Source organism: Pseudophryne corroboree, chromosome 6, assembly GCF_028390025.1.
Source record: "Pseudophryne corroboree isolate aPseCor3 chromosome 6, aPseCor3.hap2, whole genome shotgun sequence".
NCBI classification, from domain to species: Eukaryota; Metazoa; Chordata; class Amphibia; order Anura; family Myobatrachidae; genus Pseudophryne; species Pseudophryne corroboree.
The window spans coordinates 321477285-321496032 of NC_086449.1; the positions used below are offsets into that span (position 1 = coordinate 321477285).

Below are 18748 nucleotides of genomic sequence, written 5' to 3' on the forward strand. Positions count from 1 at the left end.
CTTTATAATACACAACTGTCCTAACAAACAATGGTAATAGCATCAGAACTCATTGCAAATTAGCAGTGACATCTATTTTTATAGATACAGTATTACTTACATGTCAGCATCACTTGTGTAATATAAAGGGAGTAGGGGAGAAAAGACAAATAATGACAGCTGTGCTAAGTGAGCAGACTTATGATGTGTACACATAGGGGGTCATTCCGAGTTGATCGCTCGTTGACGATTTTCGCAACGGAGAGATTAAGGCAAAAATGCGCATGCGCATGGTACGCAGCGCGCATGCGCTAAGTATTTTAGCACACAATTTACTCACGTCCGAACTAAGAATTTTCATCGTTGAAGTGATTGAAGTGTGATTGACAGGAAGTGGGTGTTTCTGGGCGGAAACTGACCGTTTTCTGGGAGTGTGCTGAAAAACGCAGGCGTGCCAGTATAAAACGCGGGAGTGTCTGGAGAAACGGGGGAGTGGCTGGCCGAATGCAGGGCGTGTTTGTGACTTCAAACCAGGAACGAAACGGGCTGAGCTGATCGCAGTGTAGGAGTAAGTCTCGAGCTACTCAGAAACTGCTAAGAATTATTTATTCGCAATTCTGCTACTCTTTCGTTCGCTATTCTGCTAAGCTAAGATACACTCCCAGAGGGCAGTGGCCTAGCGTGTGCAATGCTGCTAAAAGCAGCTAGCGAGCTAACAACTCGGAATGAGGGCCATGGTGAGATCCTTGTTATGCCCGATTTTCACTTTGCGATTTCCCCTGAACTCCCCGGAGCCCAATACCACCGATTTTGACTAACTTTTCTTGAGATATGGACTAAGTGTGCTTACAATTTTGGCTTATGTGAGATTTTGGCTTATGTGAGATTTAATTGACATGTGAGATGAACTAGATAGTACACCGATCGAGCAAGGATTGACTTGCCTGCACAGTCTATCTTTTCTTGCAATACTGACCTGGCGGGACCGCGCATCAGGATCGAATCGGGATCGCAAGTGGCATAACATCTTGTGATCTGCACTAACTTTTCTTACGATTTTGACTATATAGTCAAAATCGTAAGAAAAAATCTCACCGTCTGTACACACCATTACTGTCACCGTCACTGATAGTAAGGAAGGTCCTTCAGTAAAAAAACTCTTAATACTTATATTAGACAAATACATGGGACAAATGATAATTATTGGGTTAAGGCCAATACACACTAGATGAGAAAGTAAAAGATGTCTCTCAGAAGGGCCAACCTGAGCAAGATCTTTTACAATCTCGTCCAGTGTTTGCACTCAATCTCGTTAACGATACGCCCTCCCACGCATCGTTAACGACCCCCTCCCTTGTCTGAACATGTACAGATTGTGGAGGTCCTCGTTAAGAACAGCCATTCTGCAGATGCAGTATTGGTGTTGTAACTAGTGATGAGCGGGTTCGGTTCCTCGGAATCCGAACCCGCCCGAACTTCAGGTTTTTTTACACGGGGCCGAGCGACTCGGATCTTCCCGCCTTGCTCGGTTAACCCGAGCGCGCCCGAACGTCATCATCCCGCTGTCGGATTCTCGCGAGGCTCGGATTCTATCGCGAGACTCGGATTCTATATAAGGAGCCGCGCGTCGCCGCCATTTTCACACGTGCATTGAGATTGATAGGGAGAGGACGTGGCTGGCGTCCTCTCCGTTTAGACTAGAGTACTAGAGAGAGACACTAATTTTGGGGAGCATATTATTAGGAGGAGTACTACTTGCTGCTGATAGTGTGACCAGTGACCACCAGTTTAATTAATCCGTTCTCTGCCTGACAAAAAAACGATACACAGTGTGACACAGTCACATACCATATCTGTGCTCAGCCCAGTGTGCTGCATCATATGTAATACTGTATATCATTATCTGACTGTGCTGAGTGCTCACTGCTCACACAGCTTAATTGTGGGGGAGACTGGGGAGCAGTTATAGCAGGAGTACATATTTTAAGTACAGTGCACACTTTTGCTGCCAGAGTGCCACTGCCAGTGTGACTGACCAGTGACCACTGACCACCAGTATATTGTGATTGTCTGCTGACCACCAGTATATTGTGATTGTCTGCCTGAAAAAGTTAAACACTCGTCGTGTGGTGTTTTTATAAACGCATTCTGCAGACAGTGTCCAGCAGGTCCGTCATTACATAATATATACCTGTCCGGCTGCAGTACTAGTGTGATATATATATATTTTAATTTTATCTCATTATCATCCAGTCTATATTAGCAGCAGACACAGTACGGTAGTCCACGGCTGTAGCTACCTCTGTGTCGGCAGTCGCTCGTCCATCCATAATTGTATACCACCTGCCCGTGGTTTTTTTTTCTTTTCTATCTTCTTGATACTAGTAGCTTACTTTAGGAGTCTGCAGTGCTGACAGACAGTGTCCAGCAGGTCCGTCATTACATAATATATACCTGTCCGGCTGCAGTACTAGTGTGATATATATATATATTTTAATTTTATCTCATTATCATCCAGTCTATATTAGCAGCAGACACAGTACGGTAGTCCACGGCTGTAGCTACCTCTGTGTCGGCAGTCGCTCGTCCATCCATAATTGTATACCACCTACCCGTGGTTTTTTTTTTTCTATCTTCTTGATACTAGTAGCTTACTTTAGGAGTCTGCAGTGCTGAGTCTGACAGACAGTGTCCAGCAGGTCCGTCATTACATAATATATACCTGTCCGGCTGCAGTACTAGTGTGATATATATATATATTTTAATTTTATCTCATTATCATCCAGTCTATATTAGCAGCAGACACAGTACAGTAGTCCACGGCTGTAGCTACCTCTGTGTCGGCAGTCGCTCGTCCATCCATAATTGTATACCACCTACCCGTGGTTTTTTTTTTTCTATCTTCTTGATACTAGTAGCTTACTTTAGGAGTCTGCAGTGCTGAGTCTGACAGACAGTGTCCAGCAGGTCCGTCATTACATAATATATACCTGTCCGGCTGCAGTACTAGTGTGATATATATATATATTTTAATTTTATCTCATTATCATCCAGTCTATATTAGCAGCAGACACAGTACGGTAGTCCACGGCTGTAGCTACCTCTGTGTCGGCAGTCGCTCGTCATCCATAAGTATACTAGTATCCATCCATCTCCATTGTTTACCTGAGGTGCCTTTTAGTTGTGCCTATTAAAATATGGAGAACAAAAATGTTGAGGTTCCAAAAATAGGGAAAGATCAAGATCGACTTCCACCTCGTGCTGAAGCTGCTGCCACTAGTCATGGCCGAGACGATGAAATGCCATCAACGTCGTCTGCCAAGGCCGATGCCCAATGTCATAGTACAGAGCATGTAAAATCCAAAACACCAAATATCAGTAAAAAAAGGACTCAAAAATCTAAAATAAAATTGTCGGAGGAGAAGCGTAAACTTGCCAATATGCCATTTACCACACGGAGTGGCAAGGAACGGCTGAGGCCCTGGCCTATGTTCATGGCTAGTGGTTCAGCTTCACATGAGGATGGAAGCACTCAGCCTCTCGCTAGAAAAATGAAAAGACTCAAGCTGGCAAAAGCACAGCAAAGACCTGTGCGTTCTTTGAAATCCCAAATCCACAAGGAGAGTCCAATTGTGTCGGTTGCGATGCCTGACCTTCCCAACACTGGACGTGAAGAGCATGCGCCTTCCACCATTTGCACGCCCCCTGCAAGTGCTGGAAGGAGCACCCGCAGTCCAGTTCCTGATAGTCAGATTGAAGATGTCAGTGTTGAAGTACACCAGGATGAGGAGGATATGGGTGTTGCTGGCGCTGGGGAGGAAATTGACAAGGAGGATTCTGATGGTGAGGTGGTTTGTTTAAGTCAGGCACCCGGGGAGACACCTGTTGTCCGTGGGAGGAATATGGCCATTGACATGCCTGGTGAAAATACCAAAAAAATCAGCTCTTCGGTGTGGAAGTATTTCAACAGAAATGCGGACAACATTTGTCAAGCCGTGTGTTGCCTTTGTCAAGCTGTAATAAGTAGGGGTAAGGACGTTAACCACCTCGGAACATCCTCCCTTATACGTCACCTGCAGCGCATTCATAATAAGTCAGTGACAAGTTCAAAAACTTTGGGCGACAGCGGAAGCAGTCCACTGACCAGTAAATCCCTTCCTCTTGTAACCAAGCTCACGCAAACCACCCCACCAACTCCCTTAGTGTCAATTTCCTCCTTCCCCAGGAATGCCAATAGTCCTGCAGGCCATGTCACTGGCAATTCTGACGAGTCCTCTCCTGCCTGGGATTCCTCCGATGCATCCTTGCGTGTAACGCCTACTGCTGCTGGCGCTGCTGTTGTTGCTGCTAGGAGTCGATGGTCATCCCAGAGGGGAAGTCGTAAGACCACTTTTACTACTTCCACCAAGCAATTGACTGTCCAACAGTCCTTTGCGAGGAAGATGAAATATCACAGCAGTCATCCTGCTGCAAAGCGGATAACTGAGGCCTTGGCATCCTGGGTGGTGAGAAACGTGGTTCCGGTATCCATCATTACTGCAGAGCCAACTAGAGACTTGTTGGAGGTACTGTGTCCCCGGTACCAAATACCATCTAGGTTCCATTTCTCTAGGCAGGCGATACCGAAAATGTACACAGACCTCAGAAAAAGAGTCACCAGTGTCCTAAAAAATGCAGCTGTACCCAATGTCCACTTAACCACGGACATGTGGACAAGTGGAGCAGGGCAGGGTCAGGACTATATGACTGTGACAGCCCACTGGGTAGATGTATGGACTCCCGCCGCAAGAACAGCAGCGGCGGCACCAGTAGCAGCATCTCGCAAACGCCAACTCTTTCCTAGGCAGGCTACGCTTTGTATCACCGGTTTCCAGAATACGCACACAGCTGAAAACCTCTTACGGCAACTGAGGAAGATCATCGCGGAATGGCTTACCCCAATTGGGCTCTCCTGTGGATTTGTGGCATCGGACAACACCAGCAATATTGTGTGTGCATTAAATATGGGCAAATTCCAGCACGTCCCATGTTTTGCACATACCTTGAATTTGGTGGTGCAGAATTATTTAAAAAACGAGAGGGGCGTGCAAGAGATGCTGTCGGTGGCCAGAAGAATTGCGGGACACTTTCGGCGTACAGGCACCACGTACAGAAGACTGGAGCACCACCAAGAATGCCTGAACCTGCCCTGCCATCATCTGAAGCAAGAAGTAGTAACGAGGTGGAATTCAACCCTATATATGCTTCAGAGGTTGGAGGAGCAGCAAAAGGCCATTCAAGCCTATACAATTGAGCACGATATAGGAGGTGGAATGCACCTGTCTCAAGCGCAGTGGAGAATGATTTCAACGTTGTGCAAGGTTCTACTGCCCTTTGAACTTGCCACACGTGAAGTCAGTTCAGACACTGCCAGCCTGAGTCAGGTCATTCCCCTCATCAGGCTTTTGCAGAAGAAGCTGGAGACATTGAAGGAGGAGCTAACACAGAGCGATTCCGCTAGGCATGTGGGACTTGTGGATGGAGCCCTTAATTCGCTTAACAAGGATTCACGGGTGGTCAATCTGTTGAAATCAGAGCACTACATTTTGGCCACCGTGCTCGATCCTAGATTTAAAACCTACCTTGGATCTCTCTTTCCGGCACACACAAGTCTGCTGGGGTTCAAAGACCTGCTGGTGAGAAAATTGTCAAGTCAAACAGAACGCGACCTGTCAACATCTCCTCCTTCACATTCTCCCGCAACTGGGGGTGCGAGGAAAAGGCTCAGAATTCCGAGCCCACCCGCTGGCGGTGATGCAGGGCAGTCTGGAGTGACTGCTGATGCTGACATCTGGTCCGGACTGAAGGACCTGCCAACGATTACGGCCATGTCGTCTACTGGCACTGCATATGATTCTCTCCCCATTGAAAGAATGGTGGAGGATTATATGAGTGACCGCATCCAAGTAGGCACGTCAGACAGTCCGTACTTATACTGGCAGGAAAAAGAGGCAATTTGGAGGCCCTTGCACAAACTGGCTTTATTCTACCTAAGTTGCCCTCCCACAAGTGTGTACTCCGAAAGAGTGTTTAGTGCCGCCGCTCACCTTGTCAGCAATCGGCGTACGAGGTTACTTCCAGAAAATGTGGAGAAGATGATGTTCATTAAAATGAATTATAATCAATTCCTCCGTGGAGACATTGACCAGCAGCAATTGCCTCCACAAAGTACACAGGGAGCTGAGATGGTGGATTCCAGTGGGGACGAATTGATAATCTGTGAGGAGCGGGATGTACACGGTGATATATCGGAGGATGATGATGAGGTGGACATCTTGCCTCTGTAGAGCCAGTTTGTGCAAGGAGAGATTAATTGCTTCTTTTTCGGTGGGGGTCCAAACCAATCCGTCATTTCAGTCACAGTCGTGTGGCAGACCCTGTCACTGAAATGATGGGTTGGTTAAAGTGTGCATGTCCTGTTTATACAACATAAGGGTGGGTGGGAGGGCCCAAGGACAATTCCATCTTGCACCTCTTTTTTCTTTCATTTTTCTTTGCGTCATGTGCTGTTTGGGGAGTGTTTTTTGGAAGGGCCATCCTGCGTGACACTGCAGTGCCACTCCTAGTTGGGCCAGGTGTTTGTGTCGGCCACTAGGGTCGCTTAGCTTACTCACACAGCTACCTCATTGCGCCTCTTTTTTTCTTCTTTGCGTCATGTGCTGTTTGGGGAGTGTTTTTTGGAAGGGCCATCCTGCGTGACACTGCAGTGCCACTCCTAGATGGGCCAGGTGTTTGTGTCGGCCACTAGGGTCGCTTAGCTTACTCACACAGCTACCTCATTGCGCCTCTTTTTTTCTTTGCGTCATGTGCTGTTTGGGGAGTGTTTTTTGGAAGGGCCATCCTGCGTGACACTGCAGTGCCACTCCTAGATGGGCACAGTGTTTGTGTCGGCCACTAGGGTCGCTTAGCTTAGTCATCCAGCGACCTCGGTGCAAATTTTAGGACTAAAAATAATATTGTGAGGTGTGAGGTGTTCAGAATAGACTGAAAATGAGTGGAAATTATGGTTTTTGAGGTTAATAATACTTTGGGATCAAAATGACCCCCAAATTCTATGATTTAAGCTGTTTTTTAGGGTTTTTTGAAAAAAACACCCGAATCCAAAACACACCCGAATCCGACAAAAAAAATTCGGTGAGGTTTTGCCAAAACGCGGTCGAACCCAAAACACGGCCGCGGAACCGAACCCAAAACCAAAACACAAAACCCGAAAAATTTCAAGTGCACATCTCTAGTTGTAACCCCCCTGCAGTCGCTCCCTTCCCTGCTGTCATCGGCAAGTGTGTATGCACTTTCCAATGCCGGCACCCCGCCGTTACCAATATCGGCGTCAGCAGGGACTCATTTAGTGTGTATGGGCTTTTAAACTCCTTGGGGGATATTCAGTTTGGCCCGAAGAGACATCGGGAGTAAAAAAAAACCGATGTTTCTTCGGGTGCTGCGGTCGGGCTATTTAATTAGCGCTGCCGGTATAACCTGCTTTTTCATCCGTAAACACACAGGTTCAATGAAACCTGTGTGTTTTCTGGTGAAATAACAGGTTCAATGAAACCTGTGTGTTTTCGGGTGAAATAGCCCTGATTACGGATGAAAACGGGGCTGTTATCGGGCATTTTTCTTCGCCTGCCAGAGGCAGGTGAAGCAAAACCCCCGATAAACCGCAGCACGCGCCGGCTTATCGGGGCCAATTAAATAGCCCCCGGCGGCGATACTTATCACCCGGCACCATCGGGACAAATTGAATAACCCCCCTTGTATTTTTAAGCACAGATCACAATCTTTGCATCAGTTTTCAGGCTTAAACTTTAAATGTACTACTACTGTAACTTGGACATCATTAGCAGGTATATATTATTATATGCAAGTATAGAGTTTTGTTCTTCTAACATATTCAACCTGTATAACTGATTCCAACTGGTTCTGTGACTGACAATTCCTAACACATTTTATTGACAAGCCAATAAAGATTATTTCACAATATTATACAACAGGAAAAACTTATGCTAATATGGACGAGGAGTTATTACGAAGACAAACTTGGGAAGACACTTGGCATAAGGTACAGAAGCATAATGAGTTGGCTGACCAAGGTCTCTCCACCTATAGAATGGCCATGAATCATTTTGCAGATATGGTAAGATTATTTTAAATCTGTATTATTATTATTATTATTATTATTATTACCTTTTATTTATAAGGTGCCACAAGGTGTATGCAGTAAATATAAAAAAACAGAGGGTTTTATAAAAACTGAGATAAATACAATTGCAGAGCTTAGCAGAAGTACAGAGCATGGGTAGGCAAATCCAGTCTACTGAAAAATATTCCTTGATAATCATCATTTCTAAGAGATATATTAGAAAAATGCAGGATATTGAAGAAACAAAACCATCGCATGACACTCCATGGGCCTGATTTATTGGTTATTCACAGTAAACAAAGTAGAATTTTGAGTTGCATGTAAATTGCACTTGTGACCCTGCTCTTGGAGAGGTGTGTGATGTGGGTGCAAGCACAAGCTAAGTACAATAGTAGAATGCATATGTATAGTAAGTGGGATCTGTTCAATTTGCCGGTTGCCGGGATCCTGCCAGTCAGGATACCGACGCCGGAATCCCGCCAGCCAGCAAATGCGCCAGCCAGAATTCTAGCAAAACAGGACTATTCCCACTCATGGGTGTCCACGACACCCATAGAGTGGGAATAGATCCTGTAGCGAGCACAGCGATCCACCAAACTCGCAGCATGGAGAGCGCAGCAAGCCCAAAAGGGGACTCTTTGCGCCACACTGACGGCATTCTGGCGGGCAGGTTGCCACTAGTGGGATATGGACAGCCAGCAATCCGCCTGCTGGGAAATCATATGTATTCTCAGTAAGTGTAGCACTTCCAATAGGGATACAGACATCATTTTACTTCTATATTTGGCTTACAAAATCACACACACACACACACATACACACACACACACGCACGCACACACACATTTCCTGGGCATTTATGATTTATACACCCAGTGGATGCAGCCATTTTGTGGATTCTTAGCCATGTACATCAATCAAACAAATATACTGTATTACAGTTACACACATGCAGTACTTATAATATGAAATAACAGACATTTGAAACTACCTTAGGCTAGAGGAAAATTTTATAGATATGGATAGTTGCTCTAAACATGTGGTGACTGTTCGAAAACGCACAGCAGCGATCAGATATGAATGACCCCCTTAGTTGTGACGATTTGCACTTGTGAGACATTTTGGCTTCTTGCTTGCATTAGAATTGTTATTATTCACTGCATTGTTTGTGTATGCCCAACACACAGCAAAACTGTAAACTCACAGTATGTGCAGATGATATTCTCCTGTGTGCACACAGATCCAGCATATCTGACCCTTACTAGGTAGTGGCATCTGTTTTTATCTCAGGTTGAACAATAGAAAGCTCAGCACTGAAAAAACAGTATTCATATTATCTGGGACAAGGGCTAAACAACTTGTAAAGTGTAGATTAGCATAGCTACATATTAAGGCCAGCTCCGATACTAACCTGAAACCAGTGTCCAAATATAAATGTCAGGTATATGGGTTGATTCCTACATACAGCATTGCTAAATTTGCTGATAGCCCTGACAGCCAATGCCAGTGCTGACTGGAATGTTGGCATCATTCAACATGTCAACAGACATCATGTCAACAATCTCCGCTGTTGCTGGCACCAGGTAAGTAACTGCTGTGCCACCAGGTACATTAGGTTAACATTTTATCATGTAAGCAAGTCATCCATCTAGACATGATGAACATCAACATGTGAACTGTCACCCCAACAGGTGTAGTTTGGTATGCCGGCAGCCACGCTATATATTCTCCCTCCAGGGGGGTCGTGGACCCCCAAGAGGGAGAAAAGGTGTCGGTATGCCGGGTGTCGGGATTTCGGCGCCGGTATGCTGGCCGCCGGGACCCCGGCTGCCGGCATACCATACTACACCTGTTGGGGTGACAGTTCACATGTTGATGTTCATCATGTCTAGATGGATGACTTGCTTACATGATAAAATGTTAACCTAATGTACCTGGTGGCACAGCAGTTACTTACCTGGTGCCAGCAACAGCGGAGATTGTTGACATGATGTCTGTTGACATGTTGAATGATGCCAACATTCCAGTCAGCACTGGCATTGGCTGTCAGGGCTATCAGCAAATTTAGCAATGCTGTATGTAGGAATCAACCCATATACCTGACATTTATATTTGGACACTGGTTTCAGATTAGGATCGGAGCTGGCCTTAATATGTAGCTATGCTAATCTACACTTTACAAGTTGTTTAGCCCTTGTCCCAGATAATATGAATACTGTTTTTTCAGTGCTGAGCTTTCTATTGTTCAACCTGAGATAAAAACAGATGCCACTACCTAGTAAGGGTCAGAGATGCTGGATCTGTGTGCACACAGGAGAATATCATCTGCAAATACTGAGTTTACAGTTTTGCTGTGTGTTGGGCATACACAAACAATGCAGTGAATAATAACAATTCTAATACAAGCAAGAAGCCAAAATGTCTCACAAGTGCAAATCGTCACAACTAAGGGGGTCATTCATATCTGATCGCTGCTGTGCGTTTTCACACAGCGGGCGATCAGATCCCAACTGTGCATGCGTATGCACCGCACTGCACCAGTGCATCACAAGACTGCAATGGGCATTGGCGCCCTGTGACCGGATGGTGCTAAGAATCCATTTGTAAGGGCATTTGCAAGGAGATTGACAGGTAGAGACCATTTGTGGGTGGCAACTGACTGTTTTCCGGGAGTGTCCGGAAAAACGCAGACGGGCTCAGGCGTTTTCAGGGAGGGTGTCTGACGTCACATCCGGCCCCGATCATCCTGATGTGATGGCAGTGGAAGATTAAATCCTGGGCTGCACAGAGACTGCACAAAATCTGTTTGTACAGCTCTGCTACACATGCAATTGCACAATTGCACGGCAAAAATACACTGCCCCTGTAAGTGGCGACTATCTGATCGCAGGACCACAAAAATTGCTGCCTAGTGATCAGATCTGAATGACTCCCTAGGTATGATATGTGTAGCAGCCACTGGCAGACGTTTAGTGTATATCACTTTAATTATTCATATGACTCTAATTATACTTTAGACAGGCAAAGAACTGAAGAAAAGGGGCTGCCTTCTTTCATCAGAATTGCCATCCAATGTTCCCACATACAGCTATGGAACACACACTGATCTTCCTGAGCATGTTGACTGGAGGGATTCCAAATGTGTGACACATGTTAAGAATCAAGGCTCTTATTGTGGGTCCTGTTGGGCATTTGCAACAGTAAGAAATCTACAGTTTTATCTAATACCTGGACGGTTGTAAATGTATTTGCTATAATAGTATAGTAGCTGATCTACTATTAATTATGTATTTTGCCAACATAAATAGATAAATTAGGCATACATTTACGGAAAGCATGTTACATTTGTTAAAATATCCGCAATAAGTGATATTGGGCAAAGGCCGATATTACAGTGTGTATGGTCGGGACAGGGAGCTAAGCTCAATACATTCATAATTGCTTCCACCATAAATAAGGTATAAGTTAGCAAACTGCACTAACGCAAGATAAATTTGCCATCTTTAAGGTACCAGCAAGTACATAAATTGCACTTAGAAGACTGAGTATATAAAATAAACATAACAGTGGTCATAACAGTGATGTTAGCATATGGAGTCATCACTGATGGAGGATTCCATCTCACAAGCAGTTGTACATAAAATATATTTAGAGCACTTGACAGTATGTCTATATATGTGTTTAAGCAAAACCTGTAAAAGAAGCATGGTTAAATTAATGTAAACAGCTCTTTTATTAAATTCTTAGTGTCCGTTGTGAGGAGGAGGTTCCCATGGTGCCATTTAGAATGGAGCAGTGGGTACATTGGTAATCGCTAACTTTCCCTATCTAAAAGTACCTGTGGCGCTGTCTGCTAGAGATTCCGTGTCAGCGGTTTCTCTCAGTGCGGCAGTGTGGTGTAGCGCTGGCGGATGGTTCCCTCTGTGTGCGGTCCTCCGTACGCCCGTCGGCGGCTGGCGGTGTTCACAATCTCTCCTCCGCTGTTGTTAGTATTGGATGCTATGGTTGCCCAACGCGTTTCAGACGTGAAGACCTTTATCAAGGATGATTACTAGATGCTCTGGTTTCCTTTATATAGTAAAAAAAACTTTATTAAAAAAATGGAAATTAAGGTTAAAAAGGCGGCTGCCTTATGTTCCTGTTTAGGAGAATTCCTCTATCTTTTTTCCCCTTTCCTTTATATAAGAAGAGGTTTCAGGTGATGTGTAATTCTAATATTACTATGAATTAAAATGTGTTGTAACTAAAGCATGGAGTGGGTTATCAAAAAATTAAGAAAAAGAAATCTAAAAATTAAGAAAAAGTTATAAAAAAAAGCATTAAATTCTATATTGATATTCAGCCCATTAGGATTTAGCGTGTCCATAAGATAGATCCACCTTGTTTTGTTTCTTTTCAAATCCTGTGATACAATATGTCACCTATTTTCCAATTAATGTTCACCTTTTGTATGCCTATAAACTTAAGATTTCATGGATCTTTGTTGTGATGATCCAAATAATGTTTTGAAACACTGTGCGTCTCCAAACCTTTTTTTATGTTGAGTATGTGCTCTGAAATTTTTGTTTTTAGTTTTCTTTTGGTTTGATCAATATATTGGTAACCACACTGACACTCCAACATATATAATAGACCTTCGGTGTCACACTAAATTTTATCTTTTATTTGCTATTTATTTTTTTGTTATTTTTGATTCGAATTCTCTCACAGGTTGACTTGATGTTTGCTTAGTTGTTTAGCATGAAATGCATTTTAAACAGTAATAACTACCATTGTTCTCTTTTAATTTCTCCCTCTTTGGTGCAATGTACATTTTGATTAGATTCTGTTTAAAATTTTGTGCTTTTTTTTATATACAGTATATTATTTGTGGTTTGTCTTTTATAAATGGTGTTAGTTTATTGTCCAAGCAGAATGTGCCAATGCTTATTTATTATTGCTCCATAAGCTTGATGTTGACTGTTAAATTGTGTCACTATTGCTGTACTGTAATTGTTTTGGATACGTTTTTGTTTATATTGTATCAGTTCCTTTCTACAGTATCTAGTTCAGCAATGTTGTTTATTTCTTTTTGTAACGTGTCTTCGTTGTATCCTTTCTGTGTAAATGTTTCTTTCATGCTTTTACTTTGTTTTAAATATGTTTCAATTTGAGAGGAGTTTCTTCGGAGTCTTCTAAATTGGCCTCCTGGGATGTTCCTTATCCAGTTATTGTGGTGATTGCTGTTATGTGATAAAGTGTTAATTCCACTGCCTTTTTTTTGTATGAGTCCGTGAATGTATTTTTTGATCCTCAATGAATATTTCTGGATTCAAATATATGATAATTTCCTTACTTCTGGTAGACGAGAATTCGAGACCAAAGTTATTGTTATTATGTGTAAACACATAAATAGACATACATTAAGAGGCGCTATTTCATATAAGCACCATTAGCACAGCTGATATTGTTTATTATCACAAGCAGTTGTAATGGTTGGCTGCATTGGGTTCTGTGCAGGTTGTATTGGGTACTGGCCTCAGTTTCCACCGGTAGGCATTTGGGTACTGGCACAGCTGGAGGAGGGTAGGGATCACTGGTGTATCTATAATGGGTGAAGGGTGTGCGGTGTGGGACCTCCCTGGGTCCAGGGAGGTCCCACACCGCACACCCTTCACCCATTTAACTATACTCATATCTCTGTCGGCCCAGTGCTTGCTGCAGAACTGCAAAAATCACTTGGAAAACGGCTATTTTCCTGTGCTTCATGCAAGTGCAATAGAGATATCCCAGAAACGCATCCCAGGCACAATGCTAGAGTCTAGTGCACTGCCAGAGAGGAGGGGGACCAATCAGAGACTGCACATGCGCCCCCTCCTCTCTGAAAGCACCTGTGATAGGGATATAGGGTTGGTCAGTGCTGAGTTGCCAAATACACTGTAGCAGAGGTAAGAGTAGGGCCAGTCCATGTATCTAGCACCACTTTTCTTGCGGTTGTGATCGTGCACCTTGGTGACTGTTTCTGCAATGCCTTGAGCTCATTTGCATCCTGCTGCTGTAATCTCTTAATGCCTCTGGATGCCAGGATCTGGGAGATGTTCTTATATACAGTGGCATCTTTGACAGTTCCTATCATCTGCCGCCTGATTTTCTCCTATACCCTGATATTCATCAGCTCTCTGCCCAGGTAGCCATGCTGCACCTATGTATGTTCTGCAGGGCTCCTGCAGATGACATTATGCCCCAGAAGCTCTAATCAGCATCTTTTGGCATGACCTGGGTTGGATAACCCAGGTCTCGCCATTTACACTGCACCATTTCCAGGGGTGGATTGGTTTTGAAAACCAGCCCGGGGAATTTCTGATAGCAGCCCTAATGGGGATGGGGTGTCTTGAGGGGTGGGGACTGGTGACGGGGCAGGATGCTTTATTCTCAGAAGCATTCTCCAGCAACCACAAGTTTCCAGCATAACCGTACACCTGCACTACTTACAACGAGTGTGGATCATAACATAGACAGTAACTAGATCGACAGTCATTAGGACGACCACTATTGGTCGACAGTGACTAGATCGACACCTGAAAAAGGTCAACATGGTCACTAGGTCGACATGAACAAGGACTATATGGAAAAAGGTCGACATGAGTTTTTTATGATTTTTGGTGTCGTATACTTCATAAAGTGACCAGGAACCCCAATTAGTGCACCGTGTCCCCTTGCTTCGGGCAAGGTGTCTCGCTCCGCTACTGCTGCACTCGGCACAGGTTATGTTCCCAATTGTAGGCCACGTGGATCGTAAACTATGAAAAAGCTCAAAAAATGTGAAAAAATTTGAGAAACTATAGCCATGTCGACCTAATTCATGTTGACCAATAGTGGTCAACCTAGTAAGTGTCGACCTAAGTACTGTCGACCTAAGGACCGGATACCCTTACAACTACCACAACACCATCTGTAAACAAATCCAACTGTATTGCTGGGCATACATGCTTCGATTATCTGACCAAAACGTTGATATTGGGTGAAATGTCCAGATAATCGTAGCGTGTATGTGGCCAACCCAACCGAAAATATCGAACCATTGTGCATGGCAGATCATCAGAATTTCTCTCCAAATCCATTTTTTTATGCCCGATCTCGGCTGACCGGCAAACATTTACCCTGTTCCTTCATATGGGAAATTTCAATCAATCAATGGGAAAATGTCTCCTCCCCAGGTGCAACGCATCAATATCAGAGATCTCACAGTGTATGTTCTGGATATCTGCAGGATCAGATAAAATGTCGGTCTGACAGGCATTTTGTTTGAACGTGTACTGTATGTCCAGCATAGACACTAGCATCGCTCACAGAGACACTACAGTTCTGACAGTGAAGCAGCACACCACTGCAACATTGACAGCAGCACATCGCTACCTCACTGACAGCAGCACATCCCCACCTCACTGACAGCAGCACATCCCCACCTCACCAACAGCAGCTCATCCCCACCTCACCGACAGCAGCTCATCCCCACTTAACTGACAGCAGCCCATCCCTGCCTGACAGACAGCAGCCCACCCCTGCCTCACCGACAGCAGCGCATCCCTGCCTCACTGACAGAAGCACATCCCACCTCACCGACAGCAGCACATCCCACCTCACAGACAGCAGTACATCCCCACCTCACTGACAGAAGCACATCCCACCTCACCGACAGCAGCACATCCCACCTCACTGACAGCAGCACATCCCCACCTCACTGACAGAAGCACATCCCACCTCACTGACAGCAGTACATCCCCACCTCACTGACAGAAGCACATCCCACCTCACCGACAGCAGCTCATCCCCACTTCACTGACAGCAGCCCATCCCTGCCTGACAGACAGCAGCCCACCCCTGCCTCACCGACAGCAGCGCATCCCTGCCTCACTGACAGAAGCACATCCCACCTCACCGACAGCAGCACATCCCACCTCACCGACAGCAGTACATCCCCACCTCACTGACAGAAGCACATCCCACCTCACTGACAGCAGCACATCTCTGCCTCACCGACAGCAGCGCATCCCTGCCTCACTGACAGAAGCACATCCCACCTCACTGACAGCAGCACATCCCTGCCTCACTGACAACAGTGCATCCCTACCTTACTGACAGCAGCGTTTCCCTGCCTCACCGACAGCAGTGCATCCCGCCTCACCGACAGCAGCACATCCCTACGTCACTGACAGCTGCCTCACTGACAGCAGCACATCCCCACCTCACCGTCAGCAGCTCATCCCCACCTCACTGACAGCAGCCCATCCCTGCCTGACAGACAGCAGCCCATCCATGCCTCACCGACAGCAGTGCATCCCTGCCTCACTGGCAGAAGCACATCCCTGCCTCACTGTCATGACAGCAGCACATCCCTGCCTCACTGACAACAGTGCATCCCTACCTCACTGGCAGCAGCACATCTCTGCCTCACTGACAGCAGTGTATCCCTACCTCACTGACAGCAGCGCATCCCTGCCTTACTGGCGGCAGCACATCCCTGCCTCACTGACAGCAGCGCATCCCTACCTCACTGACAGCAGCGCATCCCTGCCTTACTGGCGGCAGCACATCCCTGCCTCACTGACATCAGAACATCCCTGCCTCACTGACAGCAGCGCCTTACTGACAGCAGTGCATCCCTGCCTCACTGACAGCAGCACATCCCTGCCTCACTGACAGCAGTGCATCCCTACCTCACTGACAGCAGCGCATCCCTGCCTCACTGACAGCAGAACATCCCTGCCTCACTGACAGCAGCACCTCACTGACAGCAACACATCCCTGTGAATAAGACCCTATGGGGTCTATTTACTAAGCCTTGGATGGAGATAAATTCAACGGAGATAAAGTACCAGCCAATCGGCTCCTAACTAACATGTTACAGGCTGCGTTTGAAAAATGACAGTTAGGAGCTGATTGGCTGGTACTTTATCTCTGTCGACTTTATCTCCAACCAAGGCTTAGTAAATAGATCCCTATGATACCAGAGATATTAAGCACCCGAGAACAAGCAATAATAGGGATCACTCCTCAGTATAGGTCTCTCAGCCTGTGATGACTGTCCCAGCACTTGTTGGCCCGTCAGTGAATACAAGGAGGGATGCCTGGGATGGGCCCCCCTTGCCATAAACCCTACCTGCACCATGTGGGACTGGGGGGTCCCGCAAAAGGCAGAGGACAGATCCCCATGAATGAGGTGGGCACATCCTATAGCAGCTTATAGATAGATGACAATAATTACACAATAAGACCCACATAAAGCATAACTGGCTGCATGGGGCATTACGTACCAAAATTATCTGCATATGCCTGGAGGCACATAGGAGGGATTGGGGTGAGAAAACAACGAGCCCAGGAGCCCCTTCCCCATTTAGATAGCGCCGTCTGCACTCACCCAGAATATGCAACTGTACATGCATGCTTTTGCTGTATCCTTCCACCCCCATGGTGACGGCACCACACCCTGTTATTTGGGCTGCAGAGCTGATCAGCAGGGGTGGAGAAGGGAGAGAGCAGCCCCTCCTCTCCCTCCAGCAGCGACAGGCATCAGTGATAGTGAGGCTAGGAGGGGAGGAGCTGAGAAGGAGAGGGGAGGAGAAGGGAGGGAGCAGCCCCTCCTCCCCCTCTGGCAGACCAGGGACGTGCAGTCAGGGGAGGCAGGGGAAGCAGTGCCTCCCCTGTCATTACTGATTAAAATAATATAAAGAAGATACTTATGACACATATTCTGTGTCATAAGTATTTGCTTTATATTATCCTAATCATCCGAGTCCTGTGTAAAAGTGTTTGGGAGGCACCGATCGTGGTGCCTCCCTGTCAGATAGGGAAAGGTATGGGGAGCGGGGGGCGGGCACGGGCGGGGCCTAGCAATGGGCATTAAAAGCCCATTGAAAAATCATGGGAAAGCGGCACCATTAGTGGTGCCGCTTTCACACAGGGATGTGCTTTCAACCCATGAAAGCACGTCTCTGTCAGTGAGGCCACAGTGATTGGCCAGCGGATCCGTCACTGGATCCGATGTCAATCACTGTTGTGGGCGCGGCGGAGGTGCTGGCGGCGTGGGTGCGGGCGGCGTGGGTGCGGCGGCGTGGGTGCGGTGGAGCGGGCGGCGTGAGTGCGGGCGGCGGTGCAGAGTTTGAGCAGCGGAGCGGTAACCCATTTCAAAAATGGCGCCTCAGCGTCATTTTTTAAATTGAAGATGGCCGCCGCGAGCCAATCACGGCTCGCCGCGTCATCGCTCCGCCCCCTCTGGCTGACTTATATAAGTCAGCGTGAGGGAGCGGCTGTCAGTCCGATGGCGGAGGAGGTGCGGAGAAGAGCTCCTGAAGGTTGAAGATGCCGGAAGTCCTGGATGGGCGGCGGCTATGCAAAAGAGCTTAGCAGCCGCCGCCCACCAGGTGAAGACGCTGGAAGCCCTGGGGAAGGCGGCAGCCATGCAAAAGAGCTTTAAGGCCGCCGCCTCCCAGGTGAAGACGTCAGAGGAAGACGCTGGAAGCCCTGGGGAGGTGCCCCCCCCCCCCCAGGTGAAGACGCCTGAAGCCCTGGGGAAGCGGCGGCCATGCAAAAGAGCTTAAAGGCCGCCGCCCC

The 18748-nt window shown here is 46.4% G+C and overlaps 1 protein-coding gene across 1 annotated transcript in view; it reads left to right on the forward strand.

The window, feature by feature from the left end:
• The window catches only part of LOC134935231 (uncharacterized), a 78260-nt gene that overhangs the window by 4826 nt on the left and 54686 nt on the right, over window positions 1-18748 (forward strand). The window contains exons 3-4 of the mRNA XM_063930420.1: window positions 8010-8152; window positions 11176-11358. Of these exons, the coding sequence (XP_063786490.1) occupies window positions 8010-8152; window positions 11176-11358 (326 nt within the window). The remainder of the gene's footprint in view (window positions 1-8009; window positions 8153-11175; window positions 11359-18748) is intronic.